General features: G+C 58.6%; 2 protein-coding genes across 4 annotated transcripts in view; one reads left to right on the top strand and one right to left on the bottom strand.

Moving 5' to 3' along the window:
- Positions 1-748: 748 nt before the first annotated feature.
- LOC118601752 lies at positions 749-10807 on the bottom strand. Of its 3 annotated transcripts, XR_004950561.1 has the most exons (3): positions 10684-10807; positions 10451-10552; positions 749-3410 (listed from the first exon to the last, which is right to left on the bottom strand). XR_004950561.1 is itself a non-coding variant. In XM_036219743.1 (2 exons), exons 1-2 carry the CDS (start codon positions 10579-10581, stop codon positions 9087-9089), a joined length of 720 nt encoding a protein of 239 aa, XP_036075636.1. In that variant the 5' UTR covers positions 10582-10637; the 3' UTR covers positions 7435-9086. The 3 variants fall into 3 exon arrangements, 1 of the variants encoding a protein (XP_036075636.1); XR_004950562.1 differs by lacking the exon at positions 10451-10552; XM_036219743.1 differs by lacking the exons at positions 749-3410; positions 10684-10807 and adding an exon at positions 7435-9675 and having other exon boundaries at positions 10451-10637.
- An 86-nt stretch (positions 10808-10893) lies between these two features.
- Positions 10894-21013, top strand: part of SIM2 (SIM bHLH transcription factor 2) — a 43041-nt gene continuing 32921 nt past the window's right edge. Inside the window, exons 1-2 of the mRNA XM_036219742.1 lie at positions 10894-11718; positions 20835-20917. Of these exons, the coding sequence (XP_036075635.1) occupies positions 11544-11718; positions 20835-20917 (258 nt within the window). The 5' untranslated portion in view covers positions 10894-11543. The remainder of the gene's footprint in view (positions 11719-20834; positions 20918-21013) is intronic.

Raw genomic sequence — 21013 nt, 5'->3', positions numbered from 1 at the left:
TTCGCGTGAAAATCTAGAACAGGGCAATCCAGAGACAGAAAGTAGGGCTGGTGTTGGAGGTGAAGGGTTGGGGGTTACAGCTAATGGGCCTTCTTTTGGAGGGGATGAAAATGTTCTAAAACTGACTGTAAAGATGATTGCCCATATCTGTGACGATATCAACAACCCCACTGAACAGCACGCTTCAAATGGGTGAATTATACAGTATATGTATCTCAATAAAGCTTTTTCTAAAAAAGAAAAAAATGGAAGCAATGAAAAGTAACCATTCATAGTCTTATTACCCAAAGAGACTCACTACGAACACTTTGCAGAATATCCTTCTGGTACTTCTGCTTAGTTTTGTTGTTGTTTTACTTAACTGTGATCATACAATATGGAGAGTTGTACGGTATTGTCCTGCTTTTCAGTGTAGGTCAGTGAGGATTTAGTTGCCAATAACAGGAGTTGCTCAAGCTATTTTAAGCAAAAGGAGATTTAACGAAGACTTTGGTGCTTCCAAAATTGTTGGAAGAACTGGAGAAGAGGCCCTAGGCTGGATGTCAGGGACAGACAACACCATAGAACTGACCGACCAGGGCAGCTGCCAGCACAGCCCATCAGGAAGGTGTGGGGTCAGGAAGCTGCCACTGTGACCGCTGAATCTCTCGTTAGCAGTAGTAATCCAGGGCTCTGAAAACCGCCACTGCAACTGCTGGCTTCAGAGCAATGCCATTGGGACCTCCGCTAACATTGCCCCCTCCACACACACACACACACACCATGCCTATCAGCAGAAACCACAAAGGCCACAGAAGTGTGGCCTCCACTTTACTTCTCACATAAGTGTATTTAATTAACTACACTTAAGTCATTTCAAGAACCCTAGCTGCAAGGGAGTCTGGAAAATATGATCGATTACCAGCTCTCCAGGATCTGTACTCTAGGAAGGCATTTGTCTGTACCAGACTGTTATAAACTTTTGCAATATTTTTAAATAGCTGTATAACTTTTCATTGAATATGTGTGCGTGTGTATATGTGTGTGTGTGTGTGTGTGTGTGTACACATATCAACACTTAATTCATCAACTCCCACCCATTTAGGATTGTTTGATATCAAAAATATTACTATTCCATAGCTTGCTTTATCAATAATGCTTGTGATGATAATGCCAATAATAACAACTACAGTTTATTGGATACATCCTCCTCCTGGGCAGTGTGCTATGCCCTTTATACCGATATATTTGTCATTCATTTTTTAGTTAATGTTCATAACCTCCTTAAGAGGTAGCCATTATTTTCATTGTACAAATAACAAAACTGAGGGTTAAAGAAAAGTCAAATCTAAATTTGGCACCAAAGCTTATACCTGTAACCGTTACACAAATATTCATGGTGGTGGTGGTGGGGGGAGACTTTTTTCGTATTAGAAATGATTTCCAGGGGACAAATACTCAGAAATAGAATCAGTGGTCCAGAACTGTGAACCTTTCCAAGGCCCTTGAAACACATCAGCAGGCCAGACTCGCAAAGTCAGTGTAAGGACTGAGAACACCTCAATGGCAGGGACTCGCTTTGGTCATGCAAACGCCTGGCCGGTTGCCCAGCACACTGCGGCCACCGCTGGCCACTGGATGACTGTTTCTTGAATGAGTAACAGCATGCGTGCAAGTAGCTCGTGAGGACTCCCCAAGTCAGAGTAGGGCATTCCTTGTGATGGGTAAAAAATACAAGCTGCTTCTAAGTTAGTGCAGCTCCGGACTGCACACGAAAGAATGCCTGGAACATGCAGCCCTTGTCTGTTGACTTTAGCCGCTTTCGCACGCCAGGTGACTCACCACACGGGTCCTGAATCGGTTGACTGTGAAGAGGTCTAAAATGACCTAATACGTCACACCACAGCTCATCTGAGTGACCGTGAACAGGGCTGGAAATTGGGAGCATTTTTTTAGTAACTGCAAACTGCTTCCGTTTGGATTATTTGCTACATTGACTGCCCTGTTAAATGACAATTCTCCATAGAAATATTAGCAACTGACAGATATGGTTATAGTCCACCAGTGCCCAGAGTGTTAGACTGTAAGCCCAGCACCTTCAGAAGTTGCATTGACCAGTGCAGGCCACTGAAAAGTCTGGACAAGTCCTGCCCTGCTTCTCTACCAGGAAGATGAAGCGGCATTCATGCACACATCACTACCAGCTGAAGGGAGGGCTTCGTATGGCTGAAACCTTGGGACCTCACTGTACCGCCTTTCCCTGTAGAGCAGGATGGGTTGTCTTGGGAACCTCATCAAGGTGCCCAACCACCTGATGAATGCCTATAACCAGGTGGGTCTATGTTCCATAGGGTTCTTCTGTCTTTCAGATTTTGTCATGTGGGGTTTTCAGACTTTATTGCCCCTGAAAAACATCCTCAGGTTTTTAAAGATGCTTCTTTTAGTGCTGCCTTGCTCATCTCTTGGACTCTGTAAAGGGATGGTTTTATAACTTGCATTTTCAATATAGAAAATACCTAGAGAAAAGTCAGATGTCCTTTGGCTCACATCTGCCACGCTGTTGTCACATCTATGAAGTTATAGCAGGTCCTGCCAGCACGGTCGGAGGATGGCTGGGAGGCAGTATTACGCAACCAGGCCTTAATGATTTTATTTAATCCACATGGCCTAAAAGCATGCCGGAACATAACTTCCCATAATTTTTCTGGCGATTTCTATGAATCACTTTTTAATTATGAAAAATGTTTTTAGAGACACTCCTGAGAAATTTTACCCCAGGTTCCCTCAATGATCATCCCATAAAGTATCTAAAGGGAAGCGGCTTTCATGGCTGACGCAGAAAACCAGTTCTAAAGCATTGATCCCTAAAAGATCCATCACTCATCTTTGTTGGGAACGAATCTCACGATTCACACATGCGAAGGGTCACTGAGAAGCTCAGGTTAACCAACGTAACTAGAAAAACACATTTGCTGTCAAACAATGTTCAAAGGATTTTGTAAAATATGATTTTTTTTTCTAACTTCACTTGGAGCCCTTATTTTTCCCCCTTTACTTTTAAGTAGGAGCTTTCTCCGTGCGTCTAAATCATTGCCTTTCGACCCTGGACAAAAGCTTTTCAGTCTTTACAGTATCTGCTACGCCTACAGCAGGAAGGATCCTTGCCTCTTAGCTCAATCCGGGCCATTCGGATATTAAAATGTGTGTGCAAGATACTGAGCGTGAATTTCCATTTCTGGAATTTACTTTAAGAAAATCCAACTGCTGGATCTCACGCAATCAAGCAGGGTCCAAGTGCAGCGCTCTGAAAGGACAGATGGGCGGGGCCGGCCCTGGAATTCTGGCCGCTTTTGCAGGTGCGGCTTCTCTGGCTTCCACTTTCATTTGTCAGAGCCGACAGCCTCTCCAGAAGTGATGATGTAGGCATCGGGCTAAACAGAAATATAAATGCGTGGATTAGCTTACAAGGGAGCACCTTGTATGTTGCCTAAACAGGAGGGTATTTTCTGGTCAATTGCTTTGAGTTCAATAAACACTAACATTACTTGTGCCTGGGTAAGAATGGCGCTGATCTTTTTCTTCCCTAGCCCCCAACCGTCCGGGAAGCAAAGCAAATTCACAGATGAGCTTGCCGAAACTCGCTACCTTGTTCAAATGACTTAAAAGGTGGTTGAAGCTGTCTGCGCGCGCGCGCACGGCGCACGGCGGCGTAGAGGGCCCCGGACACCAACGGGATGTGGCGCCTGTGGCCTGGCCAGGAGCAGCCAGCGTCTGTCACCCAACCGCATTCACCTCCGTGCTCTTCTTCCCCACCCCCCACCCCCGCCCCACGCCTGCTTGTGCGCACTGAAAAGTTAGATTTCTCGGGAACCTCTTCCGAGCGTCCACCTCTCCCGTCCTCCACGCCCGGCTCAGGGCCTGGCAATGAGGAGGAACTCTCAGAAATGAAACGCGAGTGAAACGAGGTCTCCCACCGCCCTAAGAAAGCGGTGTCCCTGGGGTTCCACCTCGCGACCGCGGAAGCTCTCGCAGGACCCCGCGCACACTCGCACCCCGGCCACCCGTCTCTCCGGTCCAGAGGAAGTGCCCCTGAATATGAAAATCCCCACCCCGGTATGAAAACCATCGACGCGTCCGGCGGGCAATGCGCCGGCGGGATCACCCGCCTGGTTCAAACGCTTCGGGGAGAGACGCACAGAGAGGAATCCCACAGTCAGATAACTTCATGTCATTGTCTACACCGCAGGTCGAAAAGGGCAATAACCAAGCCATCTCGTTTCCGCCCTCGACGAAGGGAAGACGGTGCTGGAGTTAGGGCCAAAATTATCCATCGACCCCGTAGTTTACCAGCTAAGCGATGCTTCTGCCAGGGAAAGCACTCTTGAACGGAGAAAAAGTGCTCATTTTAAAAGTCTTTCGTTGTATACGAAACTGTGCTCTATACCGCGCCTCCGTCGCCGGGGTATGTGCTCCGGCACCTGAAGGGAATTCTGTCGCTGGGCAGTTAGGGACGCCGGAGGAGAGTCGGGCCTCCTTCCCCGGCCCGGGACCATGCCAGGTGTTCCCGAGCGCCACCGCCTCGGACCGCGGAGCCGCCGGCGCGAAACTCTTACTAGGGATCGGGGCTGGCTGCGAGCGCGCGCGCGCGCTGGGGTGCCTCGGGGGGCTTTGGAAACGCCTAGACGAAAGCGCCCGCCGCTGATTCCCGCCGGACGTCCCCCCGCCCAAACGCACTGGGTCCCGCTCTCTCCCGCCCGTCCCCCCGTCGGGCCCCAGTACTTTAAAGACACAAACTGGTCACTCTGGTTCCTACTCCCAAATGGAAAAAAATGAGGGCAGGTGCGGGGAGCGGAGGCCGAGCGACGAGCATGGGCGGGGCGGGGGGGAGATGCACACGAGGGCCGCAGGGCCCCGCGAACGCTCCTCAGCGTCACGCACAACTCTCGACCTGCACGGCAGCACCGGCGCCAGCCCCGCCCCCGCCCCCGCCAGAGCGCAGTGGGGCGCCCCGGGGTCCTCTGCCCAGCCCGCGAGCGCTGAGCGCGCGTGCTGTGGAGCCCTCACCCCAGTGTGTCCTGACACCCTGCCCCGAACGCTCGGATCCGCGGGGCTACCTGAGCTCTTCACCCGCCCTGCTCACCGAGCCCCCGGTGCGGCCGTGCGCATTGCGCCCCCTTCCGCCGACTAGCCCAAGACCCGCGTCTCACCCCGCAGGCGCTCCCGGGACTGCGCGCGATCAAAGAGCCGGAACCACACGGCCAAGGACGCCCGGAACGAGCCCCTTCGGAGCCCGCGCCCGGCGCCGGGAGTAGGCGTCACGAGTCCCACCGGTGGAATTACGCGCTCTGGCGACTGGAAAGCCCGACGCTAAACCCCTTCTGGCCGCCCGGGTCCCCGAGTGCGGCCCGCAGCTCCCAAGCCGGGTTTCGACCCGAAGCGGGGAGGTGGTGAAGGGCTCGGCCACCGCCTCCCTGCCTGGCCAGATGGCACTGCGGACCCCACGCCCCTGGGGCTGCGCGGATGCTCAGATCTGAGGTCCGGCTTCGGCACGCCCGGCACCCTGACGGAGGACGGCCCTCTGCGGCGGGTGTCGCCTCCCCCGAGGGAGAACGTGTTCCCGGAGACACGAGTCTCGGGAAATCCGCCTTCCACGCCGGCCTTTAAAAGAAAAGAAAATATTTTAAAAATAAGAATCCGCACGAAGCGGGAAGATGCTCACGCCCCGAGTTAGGGCGGCGGCGCGCGCCCAGGCCGAGCTGGCGGGGGCCAATCCCGTCCTCCCGCCCGCCTTTCCGCAACTTTCTCTGCTAAATTGCCAATGAATTAGTATGCCTCTTTGACAGATTTTGTTAGATTAGGAGAAGGTTCCCCAATGTTCGCTTTGCTTTGCAAATAGTCCCCTTATATTAAATGAAACGAGTTTGTATCTTTAAAGCACTGTAATAGTCCACATTATAGTCAGCCTTATATTAGGGGTTGCCTATTACTATTATTACCTGCTAGGAAAATTTTTAAAAACCACACACACACTTAAGTTCCCGTGTTCGTGCTCTCTTTGATGTGCAGAAACAGTTATCTCTGGTGGATAGGTTTTGTTTTGTTTTAAAAGGAAAATTTCTGGTTCACGTTTTATGAAGGCAGTTCCAGCATCGTCCTTGATGAACGAGTTGGTTTTCAGATTTCAGGGCGGCGTGTAATGGATAAAACCACTGTGGAATTTCCGCGCACACACCAGACTGTAAGACTCGTCCAGCTCCAGGCTTTCTAGACGTGATCTGGGTCTCGCTGGAGGCGAAACGCGGGGCTTTGCTGGGGAGCGGATGGGCAGCCTCTCCCTGAACCGGGATTTTGAGGCGATGTTTCCGTTAAGCCGGGCGGAGAGCCCTCCGGGAGACGACTGGCGCTCCATGCGGTCGGGTCGTGGATGCGTGGGAAGAGGTGGGCGCGGGTCCCTCGCTCCCCTCTTCCGCGGACGCGGATCCCTGGCTGGTCCCGGAGCGCTGATCCTGGGCGCACGGCGCTGCCCGCGCTCGCGAGAGATCACCCCTCTCCCCCAACCCACTGGACGTCTTCGAGCATCGGGAGGGGCGCACAGAAGTCTCCGGCACCTTTTCGGAGATGCGGGAGAAAGCGGGGACAGGCCTGGGAGGCAGGGAAAGAAAACGCAGAGAAAAGGGCCACCCTCTAACCTCCGGGTAAAATTAGAAGACACTTTCTGCCGCCATTTACCTAACCCGGGCGCGGCTTCGGTGGCTCCCTGGGCCTCGCTTGGGGACCTTGCTAATTACTATATTAATTACCAGTGGAACTAACTTTTTGTTCCCCTAAATGCACCGCCTTGAGGGAGAAGAGAAGTAAGCAGCAGCTAGTTATTTCATTCCTTGGAAGGGGGCATTACTGCGGTCGGCCCCTCTGAGCCCCCAATCCCAGAACCCCAAGATCACTGGACAGCCAAGTCGGAGGATAAGGATTGTACTCTTTTCGGAATCCCAGAGAGCGGAATCCGCCTCGAGCAGGCGCCCTGCGGCGCCTTTGCCTTGCCCGCCCCCTCCAGCAGAACCCGGGCACCCAGGCCGGGGGCTGAACCAGATTCGAAAGGGTCCGTGGACCCAGCACACGAAGGTGGAGCTGCCCTAGTTACTGTCATGTAATCAGATCGTCAGAGAGACGCCCGCAGACCAACCTAAAAGCAAACACTTTCTCAACAGAGTGGCTTCCGGTGAAATAGTTTATTAAGAAACAAACAAAAAGATAACTTCTCACCCTACAAGACTTGGGAATGTGTAGGAAGAGCCAGTTACTCTGTTGGCCTCCCCAGGAATGAATCATTATGTATTGTCCTGGGTACCTGTAATGACTTTTAACAACAAATAGTAGTAATGTCGCCCTTGCCTGATCCTTTCTGGGAGTAGCCGTGACCCCAGGAAAAGTTGGTCATGTCTCCATGGGGCTTGTACAAGGAAAGAAGTGAGAAATCAAGGCACTCGTTGGCAAAGTTCATACTAAAAAAGGTTCCCAGCTATGAAAACGTCTTACACAGGGCGCTGGGCGCAAGCGGGATTTCTGGAGTAACTAACTTAGTTGCCTGTGTAGACCAGAGCTCATGTATAGAGCAGGTTCGAATCTCAGCAGTCCTGCGTTTCCTGGGTTTTCCTTTGCCTCGGTTGGCTCGAGCGGTTGAAGCTCTCCTTCAACACCACCTTGGAAGGTCGAAATCCCCTCCCCCAAATCTCGCGCAAGGAATGGGAGGAGCCCTCCCCCAGCCCGCACCTCCTTAGTGGCGGTCCCTCAACCCCTCCTGCCACAGCTGCAGCCTCTCCAGGAGCCCATCCCCGACGGAACATCTGCGCGTTTCCGTCCTGATCTCCCGCGAAAGCCGGCTTCCGCGGGGGATGGGCCCCAGGTAGGCGCCCGGCGCGGCCCGGGGAAAAACAGTTGCGGAGCATCTGAAGCGGAAAATCCAAGCAGATGTGGGCCGGCCTGGGCCCGCCCCTTTCCTCTTGCGGCCTCAGTTTCTTCCAGATCAGTTAGTTTCCTAATGGAAAATTTCTAAGAGGTGGGGGTTTATGCGGAGGCGTGCTCGCGCGCTTCCGGGTGCTCTCAAGCGCGAAGAGCAGAACTTGCTGGGGCACCGGTGCCAGCGCCCCGTAAGCTGGCCGCGCACCCGAAGCTCGCGGCTTCCGTGGGTCTGACCCCTCTTCTCACCCGCCCTCTTCTTGCCTCTAACTTCCCATCATTCCAGATTCCGGGCCAGTAGGGGAACCGCGGGTCCTGGACAATGCCTAGGTCCGGAGGGGTCATTAGTTCCGTCTGAGCCTCTCCTCTGGGTCTCCAAAAGCTGGGTGAGGCGCGCTTGGCTTTAGGCCCAAACCATAGCCCAGGAGGGACGTACTCCTCGCACCAAGGGCCTGGGAGCAAAGACACGCAGCTGGCGTCCCAATCCGAGGCCATCGCCCATCCCCCTGATGGGAAATAGCACGTGTTTAGTGCTTTTCCCAGTGTATACAGAGCTTCCAGCCTGTGGATGTCCGTCCTAAGTGTCCTGCTCCGGGGTAAAGAGAGAGCCTCGTATGGTCCCAACCAGGTGGCTCCACACAGACATCACTATCCTGCCCACCTGGGAAACTTCCGGCTGCTCCCAAGGGCTTTGGGTACTTTCGGTGGTACAGTGGAAGAGACCAGGCCCGCGGGGTGTGTATGTGTCCGTGTGTGTGCGTGTGTGTGTGTGCGTGTGTTGGGGTATACAATGAGAGGTATACAATGACCACTCGGGTAGGCTTTGGGCCTGAAAGTGTCCCACACCACACATCTGCGAGTCTCAAAACACGCCACGACGCTGCCTCTGAAACCACGCGATTGGAGCCTGTCTTGCCAACGAGAAAACAACGGCTGCCCCGTGACAAGCTGGCCGCGAGATCTCAAGTCCGCTTTCCCGTAAAATCCTGGAAATGTGGTTCGAGAACAGTTTCTGTTCCTGTTACTTGCCGGGTTTCTCCCACTTCCACTTAGCCATGTTTCTGCGATCATCTGGGTAATCCCTTTCAAGCCCGGGAGGAATTCTCTCGGGTCTATAATTGAGGATTGGAAATCGTGGGGGCGAGGGAGCGTTAATTCCTCGCGCAGCCAGGGAGGTGCAGGAGCGCACTCGCGGGCGGCCTGCGCCAGCAGCGCCGGGGCCCAGCCCACAGTTCCTGCTCCCCTGGAGCTCCTTCTCCCGCAAGCCCAGAGCTGACGACCGTCCACGCTGCCCGGAGCGGATAAGCGGGCGCTGCGTCTGAGCACCGCGTACCCGCGCAGCTCGCCCGCGGCGCCGACGCCCAGCGCGCGCTACCGGAAACCGAAAAGCGCTCCTGGATCCCACACCCCAAGGGAAAGTGCTGGTTCCTCTGTGTGCCGGGCGTTTGGAGGTTGCCGCCAACATCTCCTGGCTTTGAGGTTTCGGAGCACCAGCCCCGTACCCTCAAGGCCACGGCTGTAGGTTCAGCAGGGTGTGGGGCCAGATGGGGGCCGGGCCGAGGGAGCCACGGCGCCTCCAGCCGCCGCCGAACATCCGACCTTCGGAGGGATCCTTGGAAAAGGTCAGAAGCGCCTGCTGCAGAAAAGGTGTTCGTAGGCCCGGGCCTCCAGGCGCGCGGGAGGGAAGCGGGTACCCCGTCACTGTCGTGCAGTGAGGGCGCGTGGAGCAGCAGGCTCCTCCTGTGCCGGGGGAGAGTGGGGTGACACCAAGAACCGAGAGGTTTGCGCCCGGCCCAGTGGCCACCGCGTATCACCACAGGGCGCCGACCTCCAGATCAGGCGCCCCACAGTCCCACAGCCTTACACCCTGCAGCACATGGCCGAGGGACCCCACAACAGTGCGCCCCGCATCCACTGCGGCTGCCCTCTGACCCCGCGCTCCCCGCACCGCACTCCGAGGAGTCGGACTCCTGTAAGAGTTGGGGGTTTGTGCGACCGCCACGGCCAGAATGTAAGGAGGCCCCCACCCCCCGTGGCAGGCGCGGGAGGGGTGGCGCTGGAGGACTCTGGCAGTCCGGTGTGGCCGGGAGGGCGCCGGGGCACCCCATCGCCCCGTAACCAACTGCGCCTCCGCGCTGCACCTTCACCTCGGCGCCCACCAGGGCTCGTCCGATGACCCTCGCTCAGTGACCCTCGATCTGAAAGCGGCCTCCCCAGCCCGGATTCCCCCACATTCCGGCTGCGCCGGGTCGGGCTGCGGGAGCCCAGGCCCAGTTCCCGCGGCCGCCCTGGGCGAAGCCTGGCCGCGAGGCTCGGCTCCCCGGCCCCCTCCCTCCGTCGGGTCTGCGCGTCCCCTCGACCTCCCGCCCCCCAGTCTCCTTTCTCTCCCGCATTTCGAGGATAGACAGTGCAAAAGAGTCACTTCCGAGCCTTTCCTGCGCCCTTTCCTGAGGCGTCTGGGGGGGGCGGGGTTGTTATTCTCCTACTCTGGCCTCCCCGCATTCGGCTCTCCCACCTGTGAAGTGGGGTGGGCGAGGGCGCGGGACCAGCGCGAGCTCGGCGGGGTCCGTCCTTCCTCGCAGGACACTTGGCCGGCGGATCGCGCTGCATCGCTTGCCTGGCGAGCCACAGAGGAGGTCTTGGCATCCCTTCCTCCCTCCTTCGCTCCTCCCCGCCCCTCAACCCAGCGCCCCGATCCCGCAACCCGCCCGCCGGAGCCGGTGCCCGCGGCGCGCCGTGCGCACTCACCACGACTTCCTTGAGCCCCGGGCGCGCGCCGGTCTCGGCCGGCGGAGTCCCTGGAGGCAGAGACGCGGAGCGCGCCTGCGACTCCGGGGCCGCGGTGGGGTCGGGAGGCGAGGCTCGCCGCCCCCGCCCCCGCCGCGGTCCCTCCCCCCGGCCCCCCCTCGCTGGGCCCCGGCGGCCGAGTGCTCCGCCCGAAGGCGGGTCCGCCATAAACAAACGCAGCTCGGTCGCACGTGGGCCGTGGAGCTGCTGCGCCTCGCGACAGATCTCAGGCTCCGGGCGCCGTGTCTCCAGGCACAAGGAACCGCCGGGGAGGGCAGGAGAGCGCGCCCGGGCCGGGCCCCAGCCGCCCCCGCGCCCCGGCTCCCCTCCACTCCCTTCCCGCTCCATGGCTCCGCGGCCGCCGCCACCCTTGCCTCCCTCCAGCCTGGAGGGGCCTCGGGGCAGCGGGTCCGGACACGCACTCAAGGACTAAACGGCACCGCCTCTTCCTCGCTGGGCCCTTTCCGTCGCCTACGGGAAGCCGAGGTGCAGGAGAAGGCAGGGAGGAACGAAGAGCGAGGAGACACGAGCGGGAAGTCGGGGCTCTGGTCACCGCGGGACAGTCCGGCCCGGAGGAGGCTGCGCCGGGGACGGCGGCGGGCGGAGCGCGGGGCGGCGCCGCTGGATCGTGCGGAGCTCAGGGGCTGCGGCTGCAGAGAGGTCCCAGTGCCCCAGGCCGACCCCACGCACCTGCCCGCGGCCGGCGCCCCACACTCACCTGGCCCCCGGCGCCCCTTTCCCACCCGCCACCGCTGCAGCCAGAGCGGGGCTCCGTGGGCCTGGAGCGCGGCCGGGTCTAATATGCCCGGAGCCGAGGCGCGATGAAGGAGAAGTCCAAGAATGCGGCCAAGACCAGGAGGGAGAAGGAAAATGGAGAGTTTTATGAGCTGGCCAAGCTGCTCCCGCTGCCTTCGGCCATCACCTCGCAGCTGGACAAGGCGTCCATCATCCGACTCACCACGAGCTACCTGAAAATGCGCGCCGTCTTTCCCGAAGGTGAGGCCGCAGCCTGCGGCGGGGAGCGCTGGGCGGCCGGGCGGCCCGGCGGCCGTGGCCTAAGCCGGGAGCTGGCGCTGGCCGGGAGCGCCTGCCTCAGCCACCCGGGCAGTGCCAGGGCGTCCTGGGGAGGCCGCGCACGGGGGCTTTGGCGCCTGCTCGAGAGAGGGGCCAGGACCTCCGTCCGAGCCCCGGAGACCAGACCATCCCCTGGGCCAGGGGCGAACCAAGAATTGTTCTATGAGCGTGCTACTCCATTCTGGCCCGCTTTCTCGCTTTCTTTCCTTCCTTCTTCCTTCTTTCCTTTCTTCATTTCTTTAACTTCCCTTTTACTTTTTCCTTCTTTCACGTCTCTCTTTTTCCATGGAGGAGAAGCGTGTGCACTCTTGCGAGGGATGAAGGGCGCTGGTAGCTCCCAGCTGGACTAGCGCGGAGTGCACAGGCCCGAGCCTGGAGCAGAGCTCTTGTGGGGGCGCGAGCCTCAGACTCCGACCTCTCTGGCCGCCTGTTCTCTGCTCTCCTGCCTTGGGGCAGGGTCTCCGGAGGTCAGGGTAGGAGAGAGGACGAGTCAGTTAGCCCAGGTCGGGCAGGAGATAGTGGGAGGCAATTAGTTCAAAAATGGCAGGCGGGCCTAAACACAGTCTTTTTTTTTTTTTTTTCTTATTTGGAATTATAACCCCAAAGGGGCAGGTGCCATGGTGGGCAAAGGTCTCCAGGACCCACGGGTCCGGCGGACTCGCAGTGGTAAGAAATGGTGGGGTGTGGGGGCCACAGTCCCCACCAGGACTCTCTGCCTATGAGTCTGTGGCCAGGCCAGGCACTTCGGAGCAGCAGGGCTGGGGGAGGCCTGGCCGCCACAGCCTTTGCTTTTGGTGTGTCCCTGGTTTTGAAATGGTCTCCTTGCAGTGTCTCTGTCCCCTGCTGGGGTCGCTGCGGCCTGGTGCCAAAGATTGTGACACTTGACCTGATGGTTGCCCTAGGACCTCCTGGCCTAGGATCCGGAGGGCTACTTAGTCCTCTGGAGCCCCAGCAGCTGGCGCCGGAGTAAGAGGGCCACTTCAGACGCAGGACATGGGAGGGTCTCTGCAATGCAGCCACAGGTGTCCTTCGGCTGGGGGACAGGGTGAGGAGGACCTCCATTAAGCCAGTCCCAGGCCTAGCGACCCACCCACAGTCCATAAGCTCACTGTTTTGCAGTTGGCACTGCTAAGCCTGTTATTTGTAATCATCTCCCGGTCTGGAGCCGCATTTCACACCATCTCGTGGAGTGGAGCAGGGAGGGCCTGTTTGCTAGCTGACCTCCAGCTCTGCCCCATGGCTGGCCGGGCACCCCAGGGGGCCGGAAGTCCCCCGTGGCCTGGCCTCGCCTGTGCCTCCCATCCGGGCCCGTGCAGCCTCTGGGCACTTTCCTCCCCATGGCAGGAGTCTGTGACCTGTCCGCCCGGGGCCCAGAACACATTCTTTCCCTGTCCAGCCCTGACCAACCGAGGTGCCCCTTCCTCCAACCCCTCTCTCTAGGAGCTGCCATCTAGTGATCGCTCTTAGTCCACCGAAGGGTGACCCCTCCACTGGAGGAGCAGAGGTGATGCCTCTGCAGCTGAAGTTTCAGTGAAAATTGAAAGAGAATAAGGTTTGATACTGGCCGAATCTTTTCTACCTGGGGAAGGAACAGTGGTAACTGGTTTGCTTCGTGAGCTGTTTCTTTGTCCGGATGCTACAAAGCAAGTGTGGACCCAGACAGGACACCCACCCACCCCGCCCCCGCTGGAAATAAAAACGTACAAAGAAATGATCCGAAGATTATATAATTTGTTGCTGGTGATATCAAATAAGCCAGAAATTAGTTAGACAGGGAGGTCTGGAGAAAGAGCTAATTGTAAACCATACGTTGTTTGGCGGGTTTTCCAGGGAAGCCTGCTCAGAATTGGGAAGTGTGGTGGATGGACTGCTTCTGCAGATATTTAAATTGGGTCTGTGCTTCTGAGCTCTGGAAAGCGGGTCTCTAGGCTCTGGGCGTTTGGGCTGAGAATTGCTTGGCCCTGAGCCTGTTGCAGGAGTGGACTGGCTGGGGGTCCCAGCCTGAGCACCAGGACCTTGTGCTTTGCTCAGTAGTGTCTTGGTTGAGAGGGGGCCTGTGCGTCTGCAGGGTGACCATCAAGGTTGAAACTCTGGGAGGGTCTGGGAGAGAGCTGTTTGGCGCTAGAGTTTTGGAAATGGCCCTGAACCTGTGGGGTCCCTATCTACAGGCACGTGGAGGGGGTGGCAGTCCAGGCCCAGGCTCTCCCGCGACCCTAGAGCAGGCGGGCGCTGGCTTGGTAGGGGGAGGGTGGACTGACCGACCCCGGACTCCTCTTTGCACTCAGAGGCCTCTGGCCTGCGGCTCTGCGCGGCGGCGCCGTTTCTCAGCTAAGCAGTCCTGGGGCGAAGAATTGTGTAGCCTTAGTGCCAGGCGAGGAGAGAGAGATGCGTTTAGAAAGAGCTCAATTAGGCAGAATTACTTGCTCGCCCCTCTGGAAGCTCCCAAGGGCAGGGCGCGGAAGCGGTATCGTAATTGATTTAATCTGTTCTCCAGGACGCGGGGCGGCCTGCGCCCCGCGCTGTGGCGCAGGATGGGGACGGGGCTTGGGAGAACGGCTGGGGTCCGGGAGCTGGCGTCAGGCAGGTTGTAGGGCCAAGGCCATCCGGGCGGCAGCCGGAGCTCCCGGATCCGCGGGCCTTGCGGCTGCGCATGGCAAGGCGCGGGGCGGCACAGACGCGCCCAGCGCGGCCCCCGCGGTTCCACTGCCCCGGAGCGGGCAGGATCCCTGCGTGCAGAAGGACTTAGGATTTGGAGAGTCAGAAAAGAATGCACGATCCGAAGGAAGCGCAGGAGTCACCAGGCTAAACCTCCATACCTGAAGAAATCGAGGCCAGAGAGGGGTAGGTTTTCCGGAAGGTCCCACACTCAGGGAGAGAGCAACCGCGGCTGGGCGGCGACCTTTGTGCCACCCGCTCTCCCGCTGGGCAGGAGGGGCCGTGGGCCTCGCTTCTTTCATCCAGAGTCTGCCTGAGGCAGGCGGAGAGAGAGAGAAACCCAGAGGAGCCCCCCACCCCCACCCCGGGGGCGGAGGACGGTGACAGGAGCCAAGGTGGAACCCTCAGGCCTAGGCCGGTCCCTAGGCTTGGGGCTGCTGGCAGTTCTTACAGGCTTTCAAGGCTCTGCTTCCCCGCCAGACTTCCGGCTCCGACTGTAAAATGGGCACCTTAGCAACTCCATGGCCGGGGCGGGAGTGAGGGGCCAGGCGGAGCAGGTGGAAATGCAAGTGTTCCCACTCCAGTCACCACTTCCTGCCGGCTCACCACGCTTCCCCCGGCCACATTCAACTTCCACAGTGGTGGGTCTCACGCAGGGGACCTCTGGGACGTGGTCAGCGCCGGGACTGGGAAGATTCATTGTTTTCTGTTCTGGGTCCCCACGTTTTCTCCCCTTTACCAAGCAAACTCAGAAGTGGGGGGTAATTGGGCAGGGAAGAGGGCAGATGAGCAAGGCTGGCTTTAGACATGGACTCAAAAGTGAAAACTTGGTGCATGAATGGATGGTTGGGAAGGTGGGTGAACACTGGGGCTCACGCCTGCGGGCCCTGTCCACGGGGTGGCCTTTCCTTCTGGGGAGCCGGCACCTAGGAAACCCTGAGGTACCCTGGGAGGATGGACTCCGCCACTCTCTGCCCCTAGCTTCATGGTGACCACCTCGGGCAGGACGCAGGCCAAGTTCCGCCATCGCTGGTCAACACTAGGCTTCAGGAGGTGGGCAGGGATCACAGGGGCTAGGGTTCCCTGGCCAGCCTTGAGGGTTAGGCCCCCTCCTTGGAGGACGGGGAGGTTGGGGCACCAGCAGAGGGGCAGAGTGTGGAGTCCCCTGCTGGCCCTCGCACACAAAGGGCTGGCAGGAGGAAGTGGCCAGATGTCCCATCTCAGGAATGGAGTTGGAAACTGAGGCGGACTCTAGAAAGGAGAACAGAGCCCCACTTATCCCCACCCCTGGACCTGAAGCCCCGCGACAGGTGCCAGGTGCGAGTGAACGATGGGGAGCGGACTGGGACATTTATCACGCCTTTTACTGAAAAGAAGCGAAACCATTCTCACGCAGCGTGAAGTGGGGTTGGAGGCCTGTTACTCCAGAGGTGGGATTTGTAGGGGTGTGGATTCAAGGAGGGCCTCCCCTCTCAAACGCATGTCCGAGGCTCTCGGGGAGTTGGGGGGCTGTCCCAGAAATTGTGTGGAATGGAAAGGCTTCGACTTAGAGGGTTTGGCGAGGACAGATCCTACACCATCCAGGGGTTCCAGGGGTTACAGGCCTTTCTGCACTGCAGCCCGAACTAATGTAGATTTTAAAAAGTTAGACTCGTTTTTAAGAATAATGTGGATTTTTACAACCCTCTCCCATCTCTGCTTGGAAGCCCGCCAGGCTGTGCCCCCCCCGGGTGCAGGAGGGAACGCCCACGCTGGTGAGTCAGCCTGCTCTGCGCAGTGGCGAAGGGGCCCCGGGGATGCGGGGCCTCGGCGGTTCCAGGCGAGGACCTGGAGCGCGCACGCGCCACTGATTCAGTCCGCAGAAGGCCAGCGTCCAGGACACGGCGCGGGGCGCACCAGGGCGCGCCCAGGAAGCCTGGCTCAGGCGACGCTGCGTAAACGCGGAGGCCCCATCTCATCCTCGAAGATCTGAGCATCAGGCGTTGGGGCGCGGGCGCCATGCGTCTGTCGTGCGAGCACGAGTAACATTGGCCAGCAGCGAGGCAGGCCGGGCTGCAAGCCCCCTCTGCTCCTCTGTCCCGTCGCGCGTGCAAGGCCTTCTTGGGGCGCCCCAACCTACAGCTCCCTTCGCACCCCCTCCGCGGCCCGCTATGTGACTTAGGTTTGGAAGAGGCCGTAAGGGCCGGCTTTTCGGGCAGGGAGTCCGGAGGGAACGAAGCATGCCAAGGCCAGACAACTGAAGTGCGCGGAGGAGCCTCACAACCGTGACAATTCACTGGGGTCCGGAGACGGGAGGCTCAGAGGCGCCGGCTCTGGACTCTCCTAGACCAGAGAGGCCGGCACCGGCCCCAATCTCCCCAAGTTACAACCTCGCACAGGCTCGTGGCCCGGTATCCCCAGAGAGAGACCCCCTGAGCTTGCAGCCCCCAGGGTGGTCACGCTCTGAATTCCGGGTGTGAATTCCGGGTCGTAAACGCCAGTGGGGGTGACAGGCGGTAGATGCTGGCTTTTCTTTCTTTCTTTTCTTTTTTTTTTTTTTTTCACGAGGAGGAGATACCACAGTGGGGGAGAGGGTCCAGCAGCCAGCTGGTCCTTATATCCCTCCCCCCGCCCCTTTCTTGACATTGCAGTGGTTTGCAGTTAGGGAGGGTGAACTTGGGTCCTCAGATGGCCCACTGGGTGGGGGAGGACACGCCCTCTCCTGGGAGGTGGGTAGTAATTGAGGGAGGGGAGGCAGGGTGAGACCCCAAGAGAAGCAAAGACCGGAACAGGGTGGTGGCAGCCATGACAGGTTTCATGCCTTGGGTGGACGGGCCTCCGAGTTTAGCTCCTTTAATCCCCAACAACCCCATTTTAGAGGTTTAGAAATAAAGGTTGGCAGTCAGGGCGTTTGCTGGAGATCAGACCATCCAGCCCCCCAGAAGGTCTGTCCTGGTTTTTCACAGTCCCAGATCCAGTTTTCCATGGAGGGGTTGGGGCAGGGTTGGGCTCTATTATTAACCCCATTTCATAATCACAAGACCCCTGTGAGCAGTATTTTGGTTACTGGTTTAGAACCCCAAGTTTGCCCTCCAGACCATGTGAGAATCGCTGTCCATCCTGGGACTCTTCAAAGCCCAGACCCTTTCTCCCAGGCCGGACCCATCGGCCCCTGGCCATAGCGAGTCCTGCTCCTGAGTCCAGAGGAAAGAGCAAAGCTGTCTCCTTTAGGTCTCAGCTTATGTGTGTCCCAACATATGGGAGGGGTGGCCTTACCTCACAGTGCGGGAACCCCTCCGCTGTGTCCCCTTCCCTGGGAAATCATCTTATTTATGAGGTTCCATGTTTATGGTCTGTGACCTGCACCAAGAGGGCAGCGCCCAGAGGTAACCCCAGGGCCCGAACGGGACACAGGAGGCCCTCGGGGCTGGTTATTGCTGACTAACCAAGCACCTAGGGGAGAGGGGCCATATTTAGACCGATTATGGCCGGAGGGCCTGCGGTTTAAGCTGAACAGCCAGCTGAGTGTGAGTTCCAAGAATCAGGTACCCACAAACCCTGGAACGCAGAGAGGGAAAGGGGGTCCCTGGCCCCTTACCTCTGACCTGGTGCCTGACTCCCACGACCTGGCCATCTGGATGCCCAGTAGCAGGCAGTCCCCAATGACACACGCAGGCCCAGTGGGCCCTCAGACCCCTGTGGCTGGGAAGCCATGGGCTGGGCGTGGGACTCCCCAGCCTCTCCCCTGCAGTCACTGAGCAGGGAGATCAGGCGGGGTCGATGGCCAGTGGCTGGCACCCTGGAGGAGCTTAGCCTAAATGAGGTCCTCCATTGGGGCCAGAGAAGGGCCGCAGGCAGAGCGCCTCACTTTTTCAGGGGTATGTACTGCTTACGGTACCAAGACGATTTTTTTTTTTGGTTGCAAATCTTAATTTATTTAGTCTCTGCGTTCAGCCCAAAGTAGGTTTTTATGGGCAGAATGCAAAGGCCTCGCCCGCAGCGGTTTCTAAGGGAAGGGCTGGCAGCACGTCGCCCCTGGGTGAGGTGACATTAAGGTAGGGGTGCTTGAGCGGAACCTCCCACCGCGTCCACCATCTCCTGTTAGGTCAGAAAGGAGTGTTTGCACCGAATCTCCTCCAGCGAGACAGAGGCTTTGGGAAATTATAGAAATAATTACAACGATATGAGAAAACAGGCACTCTTGAAATATCCGGGTATTCGAATGACACGGAAATCGTCCCATGTACCCAATGCACTTTTGCACGTGAGGCCAGACAGAGCCTTCAACAAGGCTTATGGGACAGCTGGGCAGGGGAGTCTGGTCTGGGGGTCATTCCCAAAGGTACAGATTCCCCCCGGTCACGAGGCCAGACTCTTTGAGAAGCCAGGGCCAGAAGGCCATGCTCACTTTCCCCACCCGGCTAGGCAAAGGGGGTTTGGCCCCAACCTGGGAAGCCACCCTGGAGTGGGGTGAAGAGCAGTTATTCTGTCCATTTTCAAAAATCGGAGTTTCTGAGTCTTTTTAAAATTTTTCATTCAAGCCTGACAGGGTTCGGAGGGGAGGACTTTTAAATTTTGGTTCTTTCCATTTCTGGTTAAGTGGAATAACGTGGGTCCCCACTAAGCCAGCTGCCTGCATGTTGGGGAGAAAGGACTTTCCTCAGTGGCAAGCTACTGTGTGTGTGTGTGGGGGGGGTCACCGTGGTCATCCTTGAGATCCAGGTGGGATGAGCAGTGAGTTCCTGGGGCCAAGTAGACACCTCTGTCTCCACGAAGGAGGTTTAGGTTCTGCAAATCACATTTGGGAGATTGGGATGTGTGGAAATGAGCCACTTCCTTCTGGGGAGGCCAAGATAAGCCCGTAATGTCTAGAGCCCAGGAGGAGAAATTAGAGGTCATCCCTTTTTTAGCTTCAAACGGAGTTCACTGGGAAGGGTCTCTGAAGCCTCTGAGGGAGGCAAGGCCCACAGGTGCTCTGGGCCAGGGTGGCTCACTCGCTGTGGGGTACGTTTTCCGCCTCCTGAGGTCAAAGCCCCCAGAAGCCCCGGCTGGCTCCTGCAGGGACAGTGGGGAGACTCAGGGTGCTGTGCAGCTACTTGGCCCACTCACTCGCCACCACCCTTAGCGAGTTTCCGCGTCCTGCCCTGGCCTCTGGTCGGGCACTTGGGGCGCGCAGCGGGCAGGGGCCGGTCTGACCGCAGTTCACTACCTGGAGTGGGGGGAGGCAGACTTGCCAGCAGGGCCCGCAGCCCACCGGGCACGGGTCGGCGGATGGGAGTCGGCGGCTCTCCAGTGGGCTTGGAGTCTGGGGGCGCGTTTTCCACGAAGAAGAATGGGGCGCAGGCTGAGACAGGGACCGCTGGCCTGCGCCACTTCGCGCCCAGGGCCGCAGCGCTAACTGGAGGATAGCGGAAGGACTCTAGGGACCGACTGAGTCGTACAAGCCACCTCACCTGGCTTTCCTGCTTCCTCCCGGGTACGCAGAGGGAAGCCTAGGAGGTCGGAGGAGGGGGCGGGGGGGGGGCAGAGCCGCCGCCGCCGAGCGAGGGCGCAGGAGCGGGAGGCCCCGCGGGGCAGGGCGGCCTCTCCGCGGGGCGCGTCGGGCAACCGCTGGCCTTCAGGGAGGAGCAGGAGGCCTGGGAGGGCAGTTAGAAAACGGAGAGGCTGGGGGACCTCCATTCGACACCAGACGCCCCTCGGTCACCGTGGAGTACATCCGGGCTCTCGCCTCCTTTGGCCCATCCTGGTCCCACGCTGGTGCGCTTGGGGTTCGCCCTTGGAAAGCCCCTAGGTAAACCCTACTCAGGCTGCAGGTCTCGGGTTGGAGGGGGGACGGCGCCCCCTGGGACGCCTGTGAGCGCTGGAGAGTCGGAGGGGTTGTGGGTGGTTGAAAACGGGCCCCCCTCCCCCCAGAAAAAGTCGCCTCCAGGACAGCGAGGGCTTCCCGTCTGGGCTTCTCTGTCTTTGGGGAAATGCACAGTTGCCGGCGAGGCGGGGAAGGGAGGGAGGGTCCTTGAAGGAATATTTATGGGTCAAATCAGTATCCCAGTTTGGCTGCGACGATGGCCGATTTCAAAGCAGATTAGATTACTTTGTGGCATTTCCAATGAAACGGCAATTTCAGAGCCCTGAGCACATGGGCGACCCACGCGAGCTGCGGGCCGGGCGCGCGCACGAGGCCTCCGCGGGGATTTCTGCTCTGGCCATTTTCTTTATCATCGAGGGCGCGGCAGGCGGCCTGCGGGGCCCGGAAGGCGACAGGGTGGTCGCTCGGGACTCCCGGGGTCCGGGACTCAGGGGTTCCCGCGCCCTGTTCCGCGCCTCAGCCTCCGGGCGCTGCCATTTACTGTTTATTGTTGTTGTTGTTATTATTATTATTATTATTTTATTATTCCCTCGTCCAGGTTTAGGAGACGCGTGGGGACAGCCGAGCCGCGCCGGGCCCCTGGACAGCGTCGCCAAGGAGCTGGGGTCGCACTTGCTGCAGGTAGGGCCGAGGCGCAGGAGTTGGGGTCCCGCCGCAGCCCCGGGTCCGGGCCGGCAGGCGGCTGGCCCCCCCCCCTCTGACTCCACCACCCCGGGC

This window comes from Rousettus aegyptiacus, unplaced genomic scaffold (assembly GCF_014176215.1).
Source record: "Rousettus aegyptiacus isolate mRouAeg1 unplaced genomic scaffold, mRouAeg1.p scaffold_m13_p_4, whole genome shotgun sequence".
In the NCBI taxonomy this organism is placed as follows: Eukaryota; Metazoa; Chordata; class Mammalia; order Chiroptera; family Pteropodidae; genus Rousettus; species Rousettus aegyptiacus.
This window is presented reverse-complemented; position numbering and strand designations above follow the sequence as displayed.